Source organism: Trachypithecus francoisi, unplaced genomic scaffold (assembly GCF_009764315.1).
Source record: "Trachypithecus francoisi isolate TF-2019V2 unplaced genomic scaffold, Tfra_2.0 Lachesis_group6, whole genome shotgun sequence".
NCBI lineage: Eukaryota > Metazoa > Chordata > Mammalia > Primates > Cercopithecidae > Trachypithecus > Trachypithecus francoisi.
Genome location: NW_022681471.1, coordinates 74,699,630 through 74,718,507, shown reverse-complemented (window position 1 = coordinate 74,718,507; position 18,878 = coordinate 74,699,630). Strand labels below are relative to the sequence as shown.

The window sequence follows — 18,878 nt, the reverse complement described above, 5'->3', positions numbered from 1 at the left end:
TGGGATGCTAAACAACTATTAAAAATTATGTTTACAAAGTGTTTAATAACATGGATAAAATTCTAGGTGAAAAAACTAAAACAGAATTAGCTCAGTGGTACTTTGAGAGGTTGTATTTGTATTACTGAACCCTTCCTCCAGTTTCGTGATTTTTTTTTTTTAATCTAGCTTCTAGGATTTGTTTACCAATTACATTGGGAATGTTAGAAATTTATTTCATATATTGCAAAGAATGTGGTAGCTAGAGAGCAGGCTAATTGACCCTTGGGACCTCATCTTCTATGAACTGAATGTCACATACTGTGTTTTGTAGAGCAGCTTTTGTAGTGCAATTGTTTTAGTTTCTTCAAGCAGCCTATTGGGAGGGCTGTGTTTCTTTTTTATGGATTTGTTTTCAACATCAAAACAGAACAGATCAAAAAAGATGTGGAAAAGTGTTAAAAGTTGGCTTAAGGAGTTAATAGAAAAAGCATACCCTACCTCTCTGGTTTGTTTGTGTAGTGAAGGAGTTGAACTGGAATTATCTGCAAAATTCAATGAAGAGTTCACAGGAGATTGAAATAAAATAAATTTTAGCAAATTAAGTAAGGCTACTGACAACCTTGGTCATCACATTACAACAAGTTGTTTCTGTTTTTCAGATGCGTGATCTAAAAGCTGTTGGGAAAAAATTCATGCATGTTTTGTACCCAAGGAAAAGTAATACTCTTTTGAGAGATTGTAAGTATATGAGGTTTTTAAGGGTTTGCTTAATCTATCTCACCGTGCCTTATCATAAGTACTTTATAAGGCAAAGGCTCTGTGGTAATAAAACTGACATCATTTTGTAGGATGAAAAAAATATGTAAATGAAAATGTAAATCAAACTTCTGGCAGAAGTTAAACTTTTATTTTATTTTTATTTCTATTTTTTTTGAGACAGAGTCTCACTCTGACTCCCAGGCTGGAGTGCAGTGGTGTGATCTTGGCTCACTGCAACCTCCGCCTCCCGGGTTCAAGTAATTTTCATGCCTCAGCCTCCTGAGTAGCTGGGATTAAAGGTGCCTGCCACCACGCCCAGCTAATTTTTTTGTATTTTTATTAGAGATGGGTTTTACCATGTTGGCCAGGCTGGTCTCCAACTCCCGACCTCAGGTGATCCACCTGCCTCAGCCTCCTGAAGTGCTAGGATTACAGGCAGAAATTAAAAATTTAGATTGGAATCTCAGAGACTGAAAGATTTTGCTTATTATATTGCCCTCATCAATAAATATACCTCATCAATAAATATACAGTGGCCAGGCATGGTGGCTCATATGTGTAATACCAGCACTTGGGAGGCCGAAGCAGGAGGATTGTTTGAACTCAGGGGTTTGAGACCAGCCTGGGCAACATGGCAAGACCTCATTTCTACTAAAAATTTAAAAACTAGCCAAGCCTGATAGCGCATGCCTGTAGTCCTAGCTACTTGGGAGGCTGAGGTGGGAGGATTGCTTGAGCCCAGGAGATCAAGGCTGTAGTGAGCCATGACTGCGCCACTGCACCCTAGCCTGGGTGATAGAGCGAGACCTGTCTCAAAATATATATAAAATACATACATACAAATTTTTAAAAATGCTCTAGTGGTTACTACAAAATGCATTTCTGGAGGCTGCTAATTTATAATATTTACATATATTACATAATATTCCTGGAAGCTGCTGACATATAAAGAATTAATGATCTCCAAGGGAAAGGCAAATGTTCAAATTTTTGTTTGTTAGTTTTTTGAGATGGAGTCTTGCTCTGTTGCCCAGGCTGGAGTGCAATGGCACAATCTCAGCTTACTGCAACCTCTGCCTCCAGGGTTCAAGCGATTCTTCTGCCTCAGCCTCTGGAATAGCTGGGATTACAGGTGCCCGCCACCACATCCAGCTAATTTTTGTATTGTTAGTAGAGACAAATTTTGCCATGTTGGCTAGGCTGGCCTGGAACTGCTGACCTGAAATGGTCCACCTGCCTTGGCCTCCCAGAGTGCTGGGGTTACAGGCGAGAGCCATCACCCCTGGCCTAAATGTTAAATTAATATAATAGTAAATACCCATCAACATTTAACAGATTATTAGTACCTTTATTGACAGTTTCATTTTCAAGCCTATCATTTAGTCTGATGACTGCTTTCTTTATTAGAGTTCTGTCAAAACAGACAGCGTCTCACTCTGTTACCAAGGCTGAGATGCAATGGGGTAATCATAGCTCACTGCAGCCTCAAACTCCTGGGCTCAAGCAGTCCTTCTGCCACAGTCTCCTGAGTAGCTGGGACTGTAGGCATGTGCCACCACGCCTGGCTAGTTTTTAAATATTTTGTAGAGATGGGGGTCTCCCTATGTTGCCCAGGCTTGTCTGAAACTCCTGGCCTCAAGCAATCTGCCCACCTCAGCCTCCTAAAGTGCTGGGATTACAGGCAGGAGCCACTGTGCCCAGCCAATGTTTTATTTTTTCAACTTTTTTGTTAAAAACTAAGACAAACGCAAACACATTGGTCTAGGCCTTCACAGGATCAGAATTGGATCATCAGTACAATTGTCCTCCACCTCTGTATCTGTCCTATTGGAAGGTCTTCTGGGGCATGAACATGCATTAAACTGCCATCTTCGATGATAACAATGCCTTCTTCTGGAATATCTCCCGAAGGACCTGCCTGAGACTGTGTTATGGTTAACTTTTTTCTTTTTTTAGAGACATGATCTTGCTCTGTCACTCAGGCTGGAATGCAGTGGCGTGATTATAGCTCACTATGGCCCCAAATTTCTAGGCTCAAGCCATTCTCCCACCTCAGGCTCCCATGCCTGGAGCCTGTGCCACCATGCCCAGCTAATTTTTAAAAATTTTTTTGTCTGGGCACGGTGGTTCACGCTTCTAATCCCAGCACTTTGGCAGGCCATGGTGGGTGGAACACCTGAGGTCAGGAGTTCCAGGTCAGCCTGGCCAACATGGTGAAACCCTGTCTCTATTACAAATACAAAAATTAGCTGAGTGTGGTGGCAGGCGCCTGTAGTCCCAGCTAGTCGAGAGGCTGAGGCGGGAGAATCGCTTGAACCCGAGAGGTGGAGGTTGCAGTGAGCCAAGATTGCACCATTGTACTCCAGCCTGGGTGAAAAGAGGGAAACTCTCTCTCAAAACAAAGCAAACACAGAAAAAACAAACAAACAAAAAAACACATGTTTTTAGAGACAGGGTCTTGCTCTGTTACCCAGGCTGAACTTTTTAAGTAGAAGTATGCTTCAACGTAACAATGAAAAGTATAGCATAGTAAACACTTAACCACAGTAGCATAGTCATTTTTTATCACTATCAAGTAGAATATTATGTAGTGTACATAATTGTGCTATATTTTTATATGACTGGCAACATAGTAGGTTTGTTTATACCAGCATCACCACAGACACGTGAGTAATGTGTTGTACTAGATGTCACTAGGTGATAGGAATTTTTTAGCTCCATTATAATTTTATGGGACCACTGTCATTGACCAAAATGTCATTATGTGGCACATGACAGTACACTTGAATTCAGTTTTTAAGTTGAGCAATTAAAAAAAAATTAATGATTGCTTCTTGGCCTTTTGGCTAAGATCAAGTGTAAAAAAAAATTAATGAAATTAGCAGCAGTTTTATTAGAAGTGGTAGGATTATGGTTTTTTATGTCTTTTCCAAACTTTCCGCAATGGTGTCAAAATTACTTATATAATTAAAAAATAAATAATATTAAGTATATAAATTTGCGTACCTCTCTCTTGGGTAAGGTTATATACATGTGAGGTTAAAGTTAGATGTGGGATATGTGCCTTTTTGGAATGAATTGAGGAAGGTAATTGTGCTCTAAGCTGTGTGCTACTGAACTGTTGGCATACAAATCACTCAGAAGCTTGTTTTGTTTGTTTTTTTTTGAGACAGAGTCTTGCTCTGTCACCCAGGCTGGAGTGTAGTGAGTAGAGGTTGTGATCTTGGCTCACTGCAACCTCTGCCTCCTGGGTTTAAGCGATTCTCCTGCCTCAGCCTCCCGAGTAGCTGAGATTGATGGTATGTGCCACCACAACTGGCTCATTTTTTTGTATTTTTAGTTAGAGACGGGGTTTCACCATGTTGGCCAGGCTCGTCTCAAACTCCTGACCTTAAGTGGTCTTCCCACCTCAGCTTCCCAAAGTGCTGGGATTACAGGCATGAGCTACCGAACCTGATCAAATCACTTGGTAGCTGTTTTGTTTGTTTGTTTTGGAGACGGAGTCTTGCACTGTCACCCAGGCTGGAGTGCAGTGGCATGATCTTGGCTCACTGCAACCTCTGCCACCTGGGTTCAAGCAATTCCCATGCCTCAGCCTCCTGAGTAGCTGGGATTACAGGCACGTGTCATCATGCCCGGTGAATATTTTGTATTTAATAGAGATGGGATTTTATCATGTTGCCCAGGCAGGTCTCAAACTCCTGAGCTCAGGCCATCTACCCGCCTCAGCCTCCCAAAGTGCTAGGATTACAGGCGTGAGCCATTGCACCCAGCCTGCAGCTTTTGATTGAGGACCATGTTTGCTAGACCTGATGGTGGCACAGCCTGCATAGCCTTTTGCAGTTTTCAGAAAGCTTTCATATGTTATTTGTTAAAGTTTAACCTTGTGAAATTACCAATACTGGGCTGTTTTTTTACCTAGAAGAATAGCAACTCTATATTAATTCAGTATACTAATTATAAAAGGGAAGCAGTACGACAGAGTGGCAACAAAACTTTGGTCTAAGAATCAAAAGACCAGACCAGGTGTTGTGGCTCATGCCCGTAATCCCAGCACTTTGCGAGGCTGAGGCGGGTGGATCGCTTGAGGCCAGGAGTTTGAGACTAGCCTGGGCAACACGGCAAAACTCCATCTTTACAAAAAATACAAATTAGCTGGGTGTGGTGGCATGTGCCTGTAGTCCCAACTACTCAGGAGGCTGAGGTAGGAGGATCACCTGAGCCTGGGAGGTTAAGGCTGCAGTAAGCCATGATCCCACCACTGCACTCTAGCCTGGGCAACAGAGTGAGGCCCTGTCTCAAAAAAAAAAAAAAAAAAAAAGGAATCAGGCCAGGTGCGGTGGCTCACGGCTGTAACCCCAGCACTTTGGGAGGCCAAGGTAGGCAGATCACCTGAGGTCAGGAGTTCGAAACCATCCTAGCCAACATGGTGAAACCCTGTTTCTACTAAAAACACAAAATTAGCCAAGTATGGTGGCGGGTGCCTGTAATTCCAGCTACTCGGGAGGCTGAGGCAGGAGAATCGCTTGAACCCAGGAGGCAGAGGATGCTATGAGCTGAGATTGCACCATTGCACTCCAGTCTGGGCAACAAAAGCCAAACTCCATCTCAAAAAAAAAAAAAAATCAGTAGCCCTAGGTTCTGGTCCCACCTCCACATATAAAACTAGGCAAGTCATTTCCTTCTCAGCTTCATTTTTTGTATTTGTGAACTGAGCATGATTATACTTGCCTTGTCTAATGCAGTCTCTGATGGATAAAGTGCCTTGGCTATAGTCTTTTTTCTTGGAGTATGGGGTAGGAACCTAGGTCTTCTAATTGTTTGTCCATTGGTCTTTAATTATAGGATGCCAGTATGTGGCTTAGTAGATGGGGAGGAGGGAAGGGTGATTTGTGGGATATGAAGTAAACAAAACTTAAAGTCTATGTAAAGAAGTGCATTCAGGATTAGGGGACAGGAGGGCAGGTAGTGGGAAAGGAGAAGTAGGAAGGCTTGGGCAGGCAAAGAGAGCCTGATGTCTGAATTCCAGAAGGGAGAGAGGTAGATACTGGAATAAAGATAGAAAATATTACCTTTGCTTCTGTCTTTTCTTGTCTCGTAGGGGATTTGTGGGGCCCTTTGATCCTTTGTGTGACACTCGCATTGTAAGTACTTGCATTTTCTTTCTTTGTCCTTTGAGCTAGACTAGACTTTTTTGTGGATTTTCAAAATTGTGGGGGATTTTGATTGAATATTTCATTTAGGACTTGTATGACATGTTGGACATGTTGTACTCCTTAGGTATTTAAGCCTCTAAAGTCACTTTCCAAATCAATTAAAAAATGATGAAATTAAGCTCACCTTCCTTAACCAATGACATTTTAGTCTGTTTTACCCATGTCTATTCAACAAATATTTATTTACTTATTTACTCTCTTGTTCCTCCCCATTATTAAACTAAGTGAATTAAGGTTTAAGCACCCTTTGTTTGCAAACGTATTCTCTGTAATCTTACTAAAAATATGAATGAGAATGAGAATAAATCAGAAGTAGTAGAGTGAAAAGCAAGATCGTGTTTTAGAGCGTTGTACTCTTCCATACAGGTTGTATGTAAAGGAAGAGGACAGAGGAAGGAGAGAAAGGTTACACTAGAGAGAGGAATATAACCATTGATAGAGTGGGAAAAAATACTGCCCTGGAATTCAGTTCGGAGTTCGCATTCTGACTCTACTGTCAGCTAGCTATGTGATTTTGGGCTACTAATAACCAATGTTTGTATAATTTTTCCCAGTTTGCAGAAAACTTTTAAATACTTTCTCTTATTTTAGCCTCATAGCAAGAATTAAAATTATTTTCTTTTTTTTTTTTTTTTGACAAATAAGCTCAGGTTCAAAAAGGTTGAGGATTTAACCAAGATCACATAATCAGTGGTAGACCTGAGATTCAACCTCACTACCTATTCTGTACCTCTAGGGTTCATTACACATCTCTTCCCACCTAGTCACTCTGGGTCTCCTCTTCCATATTTGTAAAGGGAAATGGTTGAGGGTCCTTTCCAGGCTTAACCCTTTGTGGGTCTAAATTCACTAAGTTTCTTGCTGACTTCTCTAATTTTTTAAATTTAAATTGAGCATATATTAATTTAGGTAATAGTGTTGAGTACTATTTCTTATGATTTCAGTAACCATGTCAAGGGATGTAGCCTAATGCCTTGATGGAGGGGTTTATATTAGACGTCCCGAGCATATATATATATTTTTTTACTTTTGAAAGATTAACCTTATAGGTTACGTAGTTTAACCCCACTTAGTTGCAGAGAAAACTGGAGTCCCAGGACATCAAGTGACATATCTAGTGACAGAATTAGGATCAGTATCTGGGTCTCTTGCTTTCCAGGCTAGTTAATATTTTTTCCATCATACCATGCTGAAGCAATAGGGATTCCAGGCAACAAGTGATGAGTGCTGGCCATTCTTTGCATCTGGTTGTCAGGACTTGGAATGGAATATGCATAGCATAAAATACAAAAGCCTGTGCGTACTGCCAAGTAGCATAGCAGGGCAAGAAAGACTTACAGTGTGACTTCTCTATACTGTTTAATAAGAAGAGGTTGTGAGCTTACAATTATTATTTTTCTTGGTAATAACACCGAGTCCAAATATTCAAAACAGTTTACATCTGTAAAATTCTTAGACAAAGAAAGGATAGTTAAGTGGCTGTTCAATTACTCAATTCCAAAGCAAAACCCTTTAATAATAATCTGTATGTTTTGATTTTTTAAAAATCAACAACTAAAAAGGTTTATAGACCGTTTCCGTTTTTGTTTATTATTTTTATTTTGTTTTGAGGCAGTCTCACTCGGTTACCCAGGCTGAGTCGGTGGTGTGATTTACAGCTCACTGTAGCCTCAACCTCCCAGGCTCAAGTGATTCTCCCAGCTCAGCCTTCCTAGTAGCTACGACTATAGGCGTGTACCACCATGGCCAGCTAATTTTTTTATTTTTTGTAGAGACGGGGGTTTCGTCATGTTGCCCAGGCTGGTCTCGAACTCCTGGCCTCAAGCGATCTGCCTGCCTTGGCCTCCCAAAGTGCTGAGATTACAGGCTGAGCCACCATACCTGGCCTATTTCCGTTTTTAAATATCTCAACTGAAACCTTAACCCAAGAATTGTAAATTCAGATGTGTCTAAAGGCTAGAGTAGTAACCTAAATGCATGTAGTAGTGATATGGTGACTGTAAGCCCTTTGCACTTATGTCAGCTACATTTAATTGTTGCTGTGTTAGAATGTAGGCTCAGTGTTAGAAAGTCTAATAGTTTTTCAAGAAGATCTAGAAATTCATATCTTATGTGAAATAAAATAATGTCAACTTAAATTCAGAATCATCTTAAATATTATATAAGCCCAAAACCTCATATCTGTGAGGTACATTTGACCCTTCAGTTTATAACCGCTGCTTAAAATAAAAGGTCTTCAGTAATTCAACAAGGTCAAATGGAGCACCCCTTGTAGTCCTGAGGCATTTGGAATTTGCAGTAAGGGAGCCTTGCCAAATGCTTGTGTCATTTTCCTTTTAGTACAACCTACATATTACAGATCTTCAGGTGAGGTTATAGCACAGCAATCTGATTCAAAGTTTGAGAACCCATGCCTTAACTGTGTTGCCCTAAGTAAAAGATTAAGCAATTCTTATGCTGTTTCCTTTTCTCAGAATGCTGCAAAGAGACTCTGTAGATAGTGAAAAAGATGGAGGGCCCCAGTTTGCAGAGGTGTTTGTCATTGTCTGGTTTGGTGCAGTTACCATCACCCTCAACTCAAAACTTCTTGGAGGGAACATGTGAGTATTATTAAAATGCATTGTTTTCCCCCCTTGCCAGGTAGTATATCTTAGATTAAGGAAGACAGGCTAGTTAGATTTTTTTTTTTTTTTGAGACAGGGTCTCAGTCTGTCACCCAGGCTGGAGTGCACTGGTGTGATCATGACTTACTGCAGCCTCTATCTCCCAGGCTCAGCATCCCAAGTAGCTGGAATCCTCCTGCCCCAGCATCCTGAGTAGCTGGGACACAGGCATGTGCTACTATGCCTGGCTAATTAAAAAAAAAATTTTTTTTTGTAGAGATGGGGTCCCACTGTATTGCCTAGGCTGGTTTTGAACTCCTGGGTTCAAGTGATCCTCCCACCTTGGCCTCCCAAAATGCTGTGATTACAGGCATGAGTCACCATACCTGGCCTGATATTTTTTTTAAAGAAAAATCGAACTAAATAAGGGCCAAAGAGAAGTGTTCTTAAAACCACTACTACTGGACAGAGATAACCTTGTTGGTTAAATTATCTTAAATTATCTGAGGTCCTTTAATAAGCTTCAGACACCCTTTTCAGGCCCTGAAATCATAGGCAGACTTTTTTGTGTAAGAGAGTATGTACGTTTTGGGGGGCAAGTGGTCCATAGCTTTCAACAAATTCTCAAGTATAATAGGTCTATAACTAGAAAGGATTAAGAATCACCATCTTAGAGGTTCAGAGAAAGATATCTGTAGGAACTAGAGCAGATCATCTGGTGTTAGATGATTGACTTTTAAGGGATTTGAGAGGAGAGGAGGAAGAGTATAGGGAAAGAAAATTAAAGCATGTACTTAATTTTTTTTTTTTTTTTTTTTTTTTTTTTGAGATGGAGTCTTGCTCTGTCACCCAGGCTGGAGTGCAGTGGCACGAGCTCAGCTCACTGCAACCTCCACCTCCCAGGTTCAAGCGATTTTCCTGCCTCAGCCTCCTGAGTAGCTGGGATTACAGGCACCCGCCACAATGCCCGGCTAATTTTTTTGCATTTTTAGTAGAGACGGGGTTTCACCATGTTGGCCAGGCTGGTCTCGAACTCCTGACCTCAGGTGATCCACACACCTTGGCCTCCCAAAGTGTTGGTATTACAGGCGTAAGCCACCACACCCAGCCAAAAGCATGTACTTAATAATTAATGTTAGGATGTAGATGTTATGTACCAAGAAGCAGGAAACAGTCCATTATATAGAGAAATCTATGTAATAAGCTGTGTCATAACACCCATCAGCTGTATTTATGATCTTTATTAATGTATTTTGTTTTTAAGATCTTTTTTTCAGAGCCTCTGTGTACTGGGTTACTGTATACTTCCCTTGACAGTAGCAATGCTGATTTGCCGGCTGGTACTTTTGGCTAATCCAGGACCTGTAAACTTCATGGTTCGGCTTTTTGTGGTGATTGTGATGTTTGCCTGGTCTATAGTTGGTAAGTATGTACTTATTTCCACAATAACAGAACAAGCAAAAACATGATTTAAAGATGAAGACCAGATGAGGAGCAGTATAAGACCAAAGTTAGATGTGAGTGATACGATTCTTGGCAGTATTATCCATAGACCCTCTTCCCTGAGTAGGCAGTGATGGGGCTGCTGTCTATCTTATCTGAGTTGGATATCTGGACTTATAAGGTATGGAGAGTCACATCTTTTTTCTTTCTAAAAAAAAAAAAGGTGGGAGAGTGGATTACACTACATTTAGCCCAGTCCTGGTATATAAAAGGCATTAGGTGACTTGTGAAATGACTGGGATCTTTCCCTGACAAAGTAATTAAAATAAAAATAATATCATTTATGGATTGCTTATCAAAGGCCAAGCACTGTTTAAGAAATACTATTATTAGTCCCATCTTATAGATGAAGAACAGTTACAGAGAAGTTGAGCAGCTTGCTCTAGGTTGCATTACTAGTGAGTAAGAGAGTCAAATTGCAAACCAGGCAGTCATGAACCTTTAAGAACTATACTATACCACCTTCCAGTGTAGATTGTAAGCATCATTATATAGCACTTTTCTGCTTCAGTAGAACATTTTGCTAAAGACTAGGAAGGGCCTATAGCAATGACAATGAATGCTATATACTCATTGTTTTTACATTCCTAAAGTTCTCTTAAGATTCCAGCTTAAATTTAGAAGTGTTCACTAGCTTCTGCTTTAATGGATAGACAGACTGCTTAATATTTTTAAGTGTAGTAACATCTCATTGCTCTGGAACATGGTTGAAAGCTAACAAGTAATCCAACAAAGTCTGAGAGAGCCAGAATTGATATTCCAAAGACTGTATATTAAGCTTGGGTGCTTTCCCATGGGAAATCATTCTCTCACTGAGAATATCATAATTACCATACATGTAATTATACTTACTTAGTTATCCAGTATCCAGGCTCACAGGTGATCACGAAGTAGAATCATAGGAGAGAGCAACTTTAATTCAGCAAACATTAATCACAAACTATGTGTCAGGCATCATTTTAGGCATGGTCTTTGTCCTTGGAGTTCAAAATCTAACAGAGCAGCCTGACATGAAAGCACTTAAAGGCAATAGGTGTTCTAGGTGGGAGATGGAGATTTATACATGGTAACATGATTATTCAGGAAAGATTTCCCAGAGGTGTGATGATGATGATGATGATTAGTATTTGAGATGGAGTCTCACTCTGTCGCCCAGGCTGGAGTGTAGTGGCACTATCTCGGCTCACTGTAACCTCCACCTCCTGGGTTCAAGCAGTTCTCCTGCCTCAGCCTCCCGAGTAGCTGGGATTACAGCTGTTGCCACCACACCTGATTAATTTTTGTATTTTTAGTAGAGATGGGGTTTCACCATGTTGGCCAGGCTGTTCTCAAACTCCTGACTTCAGGTGATCCACCCGCCTTGGCCTCTCAAAGTACTGGGATTACAGACATGAGCCACCGTACCCGGCTGATTATTTTATTATTTTCATTTATTTATTTGTATATATATATATATATATGTTGTTATATTATTATTATACTTTAAGTTCTGGGACACATGTGCAGAATGTGCAGGTTTGTTACATAGGTATACATGTGCCATGGTGGTTTGCTGCACCCATCAACCCATCATCTACATTTGGTATTTCTCCTAATGCTACCCCTCCCCTAGCCCCCCAACCCCCAACAGGCCCTGGTGTGTGACGTACCCCCCTCCCTGTGTCTATATGTTCTCATTGTTCACCCCCACTTATGAATAAGAACATGTGGTGTTTGGTTTTTCTGTTCATGTGGTAGTTGGCTGAGAATGATGGTTTCCAGCTTCATACATGTCCCTGCAAAGGACATGAACTCATCCTTTTATATGGGTGCATAGTATTCCATGGTGTACATGTGCCATATTTTCTTTATCCAGTCTATCATTCATGGGCATTTGGGTTGGTTCCAAGTCTTTGCTATTGTGAACAGTACAGCAATAAATGTAGGTGTGCATGTATCTGTATAGTATCACTCAGTAATGGGATTGCTGGGTCAAATGGTATTTCTGGTTCTAGATCCTTGAGGAATCGCCACGCCATCTTCCACAATGCTTGAACTAATTTACAGTCCCACTAACAGTGTAAAAATGTTCCTATTTCTTCACATCATCTCCAGCATCTGTTGTTTCCTGAGTTTTTAATGATTGCCATTCTAACTGGCGTGAGATGGTATCTCATTGTGGTTTTGATTTGCATTTCTCTCATGAGCAGTGATGATGAGCTTTCATGTTTGTTGATCACATAAATGTCTTCTTTTGAGAAGTATCTGTTCATATCCTTTGCCCACTTTTTGATGGGGTTGTTTGATTTTTGTCTTGTAAATTTGTTTAAGTTCTTTGTAGGTTCTGGATATTAGCCCTTTGTCAGATGGGTAGATTGCAAAAATTTTCTTCCATTCTGTAGGTGCCTGTTCACTCTGATAATAGTTTCTTTTGCTGTGCAGAAGCTCTTTAGTTTAATTAGACCCAATTTGTCAATTTTGGCTTTTGTTGCCGTTGCTTTTGGTGTTTTAGTCATGAAGTCTTTGCCTATGCTTGTGTCCTGAATGGTACTATCTAGGTTTTCTTGTAGGGTTTTTATGGTTTTAGGTTTTACATTTAAGTCTTTAATCCATCTCGAGTTAATTTTTGTATAAGGTATAAGGAAGGGTCCACTTATCCTCTCCCCATTGCTTGTTTTTATCAGGCTTGTCAAAGATCAGATGGTTTTGGATGGGCGCATTATTTGTGATGCCTCTGTTCTGTTCCATTGGTCTATATATCTGTTTTGGTACCAGTACTATGCTGTTTTGGTTACTACAGCCTTGTAGTATAGTTGGAGGTCAGATAGAGTGATGCCTCCAGCTTTGTTCTTTTTGCTTAGGATTGTCTTGGCTATATGGGCGCTTTTTTGTTCCATATGAAATTTAAAGTAGTTTTTTTTCTACTTCTATGAAGAAAGTCAATGGTAGCTTGATGGGGATAGGATTGAAACTGTAAACTACTTTGGGCAGTATGGCCATTTTCATGATATTGATTATTCCCAACCATGAGCAAGGAAAGTTTTTCCATTGTTTGTGTTCTGTCTTATTTCCTTGAGCAGTGGTTTGTAGTTCTCCTTGAAGAGGTCCTTCATATCCCTTGTAAGTTGTATTCCTAGTATTTTATTCTCTTTGTAGCAATTGTGAATGGGAGTTCACTCATGATTTGGCTCTCTGTCTATGATTGGTATATAGGAAGGCTTGTAATTTTTTCACATTGATTTTGTATCCTGAGACTTTGCTGAAGTTGCTTATCAGCTTAAGGAGATTATGGGCTGAGACGATGGGCTTTTCTAAATACACAATCATGTCATCTGCAAACAGAGACAATTTGACTTCCTCATTTCCTAATTGAATACCCTTTATTTCTTTCTCTTGCCTGATCGCCCTGGCCAGAGCTTCCAACCCTACGTTGAATAGGAGTGGTGAGAGAGGGCATCCTTGTCTTGTGCTGGTTTTCAAAAGGGATGCTTCCAGCTTTTGCCCATTCAGTATGATATTGGCTATGGGTTTGTCATAAATAGCTCTTATTATTTTGAGATACGTTCCATCAATACCTAGTTTATTGAGAGTTTTTAGCATGAAGGGGTGTTGAATTTTGTCAAAGGCCTTTTCTGCATCTATTGAGATAATCAATCATGTGGTTTTTGTCATTGATTCTGTTTATATGATGAATTACGTTTATTGATTTGCGTATGTTGAACCAGCCTTGCGTCCCAGGAATGAAGCCAAGTTGATCTTGGTAGATAAGGTTTTTGATGTGCTGCAGGATTCGGTTTGCAAGTATTTTATTGAGGATTTTCACGTCGATGTTCATCAAGGATATTGGCCTGAAATTTTCTTTTTTTGTTGTGTCTCTGCCAGGTTTTGATATCAGGATGATGCTGGCCTCATAAAATGAGTTAGGGAGGAGTCCCTCTTCTTCTATTGTTTGGAATAGTTTCAGAAGGAATGATACCAGCTCCTCTTTGTACCTCTGATAGAATTTAGCTGTGAATCTGTCTGGTCCTGGGCTTTTTTTGGTTGGTAGGCTATTAATTACTGCCTCAATTTCAAAACTTGTTATTGGTCTATTCAGGGATTTGATGTCTTCCTGGTTTAGTCTTGGGAGGGAGTATGTGTCCAGGAATTTATCCATTTCTTCTACATTTTCTAGTTTATTTGTATAGAGGTGTTTATAGTAGTCTCTGATGGTAGTTTGTATTTCTGTGGGATTAGTGTTATCTCCCATTTATCAGTTTTTATTGTGTCTATTTGATTCTTCTCTCTTTTCTTCTTTATTAGTCTGGCTAGTGGTCTATTTTGTTAATCTTTCCAAAAAAACAGTTCCTGTATCCACTGATTTTTTTGAAGGGTTTTTCGTGTCTCTATCTTCTTCAGTTCTGCTCTGATCTTAGTTATTTCTTGTCTTCTGCTAGTTTTTGAATGTGTTTGCTCTTGCTTCTCTAGTTCTTTTAATTGTGATGTTAGGGTGTCAGTTTTAGATCTTTCCCGCTTTGTCCTATGGGCATTTAGTGCTATAAATTTCCCTCTAAACACTGCTTTAGCTGTGTCCCAGAGATTCTGGTATGTTGTGTCTTTGTTCTCATTGATTTCAAAAAACTTGTTTATTTCTGCCTTAACTTCGTTGTTTACCCAGTAGTCATTCAAGAGCAGGTCATTCAGTTTCCATGTAGTTGTGTGGTTTTGAGTGAGTTTCTTAATCCTGAGTTCTAATTAGATTGCACTGTGGTCTGAGAGACTATGATTTCCAGTCTTTTCATTCTGTTGTTATGATTTCCATTCTTTTGCATTTGTTGAGGAGTATTTTACTTCCAATTATGTGGTCAGTTTTAGAATAAGTATGATGTGGTGCTGAGAAAAATGTATATTCTGTTGGTTTGGGGTGGAGTAATTGTTGATTTGGGGTGCATATTGGGTTGATTTGGGGTAGAGATTCTGTTGATTTGGGATAGATGCATGTTAGGTCCATTTGGTCCAGAGCTGAGTTCAAGTCCTGAATATCCTTGTTAATTTTCTGTCTTGTTGATCTGTCTAATATTCACAGTGGGTTGTTAAAGTCTCCACTATTATTATGTGGGAGTATAAGTCTCTTTGTAGGTCTGTTTTTTTTTTTTTTTTTTTTGGTTTTTAATGTCAATTTTATTTATTTTTGTTTTGTTTTGTTTTTTATTGTACTTTAGTTCTAGGGTACATGTGCACAACGTGCAGGTTTGTTACATATGTATACATGTGCCATGTTGTGCTGCATCCATTAACTCATCATTTACGTTAGGTATATCTCCTAATGCTATCCCTCCCCCCTCCCCCCACCTCACAACAGGCTCCGGTGTGTGATGTTCCCCTTCCTATGTCCAAGTGTTCTCATTGTTCAGTTCCCACCTATGAGTGAGAACATGTGGTGTTTGGTTTTTTTTGTCCTTGCGATAGTTTGCTGGGAATGATGGTTTCCAGCTTCATCCATGTCCCTACAAAGGGACTTTTGTAGGGCTCACCCTTTTTTATGGCTGCAAAGTATTCCATGGTGTATATGTGCCACATTTTCTTCATCCAGTCTATCACTGATGGACATTTGGGTTGGTTCCAAGTCTTGGCTATTGTGAATAGTGCCACAGTAAACATACGTGTGCATGTGTCTTTATAGCAGCATGATTTATAATCCTTTGGGTATATACCCAGTAATGGGATGGCTGGGTCAAATGGTATTTCTAGTTCTAGATCCTGGAGGGATTGCCACACTGTCTTCCACAATGGTTGAACTAGTTTGCAATCCCACCAACAGTGTAAAAGCGTTCCTATTTCTCCACATCCTCTCCAGCATCTGTTGTTTCCTGACTTTTTAATGATTGCCATTCTAATTGGTGTGAGATGGTATCTCATTATGGTTTTGATTTGCATTTCTCTGATGGCCAGTGATGATGAGCAGTTTTTCAAGTGTCTCTTGGCTGCAAAATGTCTTATTTTGAGAAGTGTCTGTTCATATCGTTAGCCCACTTTTTGATGGGGTGTTTTTTCCTTGTAAATTTGTTTGAGTTCTTTGTAGATTATGGATATTAGCCCTTTGTCAGATGAGTAGATAGCAAACATTTTCTCCCATTCTATAGGTTGCCTGCTTACTGTGATGGTAGTTTCTTTTGCTGTGCAGAAGCTCTTTAGTTTAATTAGATCCCATTTGTCAATTTTGGCTTTTGTTGCCATTGCTTTTGGTGTTTTAGACATGAAGTCCTTACCCATGCCTATGTCCTGAATGGTATTGTCTAGGTTTTCTTCTAGGGTTTTTATGGTTTTAGGTCTGACATTTAAGTCTTTAATCCATCTTGAGTTAATTTTTGTATAAGGTATGAGGAAGGGATCAGTTTCAGCTTTCTACATATGGCTAGCCAGTTTTCCCAGCACCCTTATTAAATAGGGAATCCTTTCCCCATTTCTTGTTTTTGTCAGGTTTGTCAAAGATCAGATGGTTGGAGATGTGTGGTATTATTTTGAGGCTCTGTTCTGTGCCATTGGTCTATATCTCTGTTTGGTACCAGTACCATGCTTTTTGCTTACTGTAACCTTGTAGTATAGTTTGAAGTCAGGTAGTGTGATGCCTCCAGCTTTGTTCTTTTGGCTTAGGATTGTCTTGGCAATGTGGGCTCTTTTTTGGTTCCATATGAACTTTAGAGTTTTTTTCCAATGCTGTGAAGAAAATCATTGGTAGCTTGGTGGGGATGGCATTGAATCTCTAAATTACCTTGGGCAGTATGGCCATTTTCACGATATTGATTCTTCGTATCCATGAGCATGGAATGTTCTTCTATTTGTTTGTGTCCTCTTTTATTTCGTTGAGCAGTGGTTTGTAGTTCTCCTTGAAGAGGTTCTTAACATCCCTTGTAAGTTGGATTCCTAGGTATTTTATTCTCTTAGTGAGCAGTTGTGAATGGGAGTTCACTCATGATTTTGTTCTCTGTTTGTCTGTTATTGGTGTATAGGAATGCTTGTGATTTTTGCACATTAATTTTGTATCCTGAGACGTTGCTGAAGTTGCTTATCAGCTTAAGGAGATTTTGGGCTCAGACGATGGGGTTTTCTAAATATACAATCATGTCATCTGCAGACAGGGACAATTTGACTTCCTCTTTTCCTAATTGAATACCCTTTATTTCTTTCTCCTGCCTGATTGCCCTTGTCAGTCCTTCCAACACTATGTTAAATAGGAATGGTGAGAGAGGGCATCCTTGTCTTGTGCCAGTTTTCAAAGCGAATGCTTCCAGTTTTTGCCCATTCAGTATGATATTGACTGTGGGTTTGTCATAAATAGCTCTTATTATTTTGAGATACGTTCCATCAATCCCTAGTTTATTGCGAGTTTTTAGCATGAAGGGCTGTTGCATTTTGTCAAAGGCCTTTTCTGCATCTATTGAGATAATCATGTGGTGTTTGTCTTTGGTTCTGTTTATATGCTGGATTGTGTATATTGATTTGCATATGTTGAACCAGCCTTGCATCCCAGGGATGAAGCCTACTTGATCATGATAAACTTTTTGATGTGCTGCTGGATTTGGTTTGCCAGTATTTTATTGAGGATTTTCGCATCTATGTTCGTCAGGGATATTGGTCTAAAATTCTCTTTTTTTGTTGTCTCTCTGCCAGGCTTTGATATCAGGATGATGCTGGCCTCATAAAATGAGTTAAGGAGGGTTCCCTCTTTTTCTATTGATTGGAATAGTTTCAGAAGGAATGGTACCAGCTCCTCCTTGTACCTCTGGTAGAATTCGGCTGTGAATCCATCTGGTCCTGGTCTTTTTTTGGTTGGTAGGCTACTAATTATTGCCTTAATTTCAGAACCTGTTATTGGTCTATTCAGGGATTCAACTTCTTCCTGGTTTAGTCTTGGGAGGGAGTATGTGTACAAGAATTTATCCATTTCTTCTAGATTTTCTAGTTTATTTGCGTAGAGGTGTTTATAGTATTCTCTGATGGTAGTTTGTAGTTCTGTGGGGTCGGTGGTGATATCCCCTTTATCATTTTTTATTGTGTCTATTTGATTCGTCTCTCTTCTTTATTAGTCTTGCTATCAGTCTGTCAAATCTGTTGATCTTTTCAAAAAACCAACTCCTGGATTCATTGATTTTTTGAAGGTTTTTTTTGTGTCTCTGTCTCCTTCAGTTCTGCTCTGATCTTGGTTATTTCTTGCCTTCTGCTAGATTTTGAATGTGTTTGCTCTTGCTTCTCTAGTTCTTTTAATTGTGATGTTAGGGTGTCAATTTTAGATATTTCCTGCTTTCTCTTGTGGGCATTTAGTGCTATAAATTTCCCTCTACACATTGCTTTAAATGTGTCCCAGAGATTCTGGTATGTTGTGTCTTTGTTCTCATTGGTTTCAAATAACATCTTTATTTCTGCCTTCATTTAGTTATGTACCCAGTAGTCATTCAGGAGCAGGTTTTTCAGTTTCCAAGTAGTTGATCGGTTTTGAGTGAGTTTCTTAATTGAGTTCTAGTTTGATTGCACTGTGGTCTGAGAGAAAGTTTGTTATAATTTCTGTTCTTTTACATTTGCTGAGGAGTGCTTTACTTCCAACTATGTGTTCAATTTTGGAATAAGTGTGATGTGGTGCTGAGAAGAATGTATATTCTGTTGATTTGGTGTGGAGAGTTCTGTAGATGTCTATTAGGTCCACTTGCTGAAGAGCTGAGTTCAATTCCTGAATATCCTTGCTTACTTTCTGTCTCATTGATCTGTCTAATGTTGACAGTGGAGTGTTAAAGTCTCCCGTTATTATTGTGTGGTGTCTAAGTCTCTTTGTAGGTGTCTAAGGACTTGCATTATTAATCTG

The 18,878-nt window shown here is 39.7% G+C and overlaps 1 protein-coding gene across 4 annotated transcripts in view; it reads left to right on the top strand.

Annotated features, from left to right (window-relative positions):
- YIPF6 (Yip1 domain family member 6) overlaps positions 1–18,878 on the top strand; it is a 79,397-nt gene that overhangs the window by 14,087 nt on the left and 46,432 nt on the right. For all 4 annotated transcript variants that reach the window (XM_033200944.1, XM_033200945.1, XM_033200946.1 and 1 more), the window contains exons 3-6: positions 642–720; positions 5,843–5,885; positions 8,432–8,557; positions 9,825–9,982. In XM_033200944.1, coding sequence (XP_033056835.1) covers positions 642–720; positions 5,843–5,885; positions 8,432–8,557; positions 9,825–9,982 — 406 coding nt within the window. The remainder of the gene's footprint in view (positions 1–641; positions 721–5,842; positions 5,886–8,431; positions 8,558–9,824; positions 9,983–18,878) is intronic.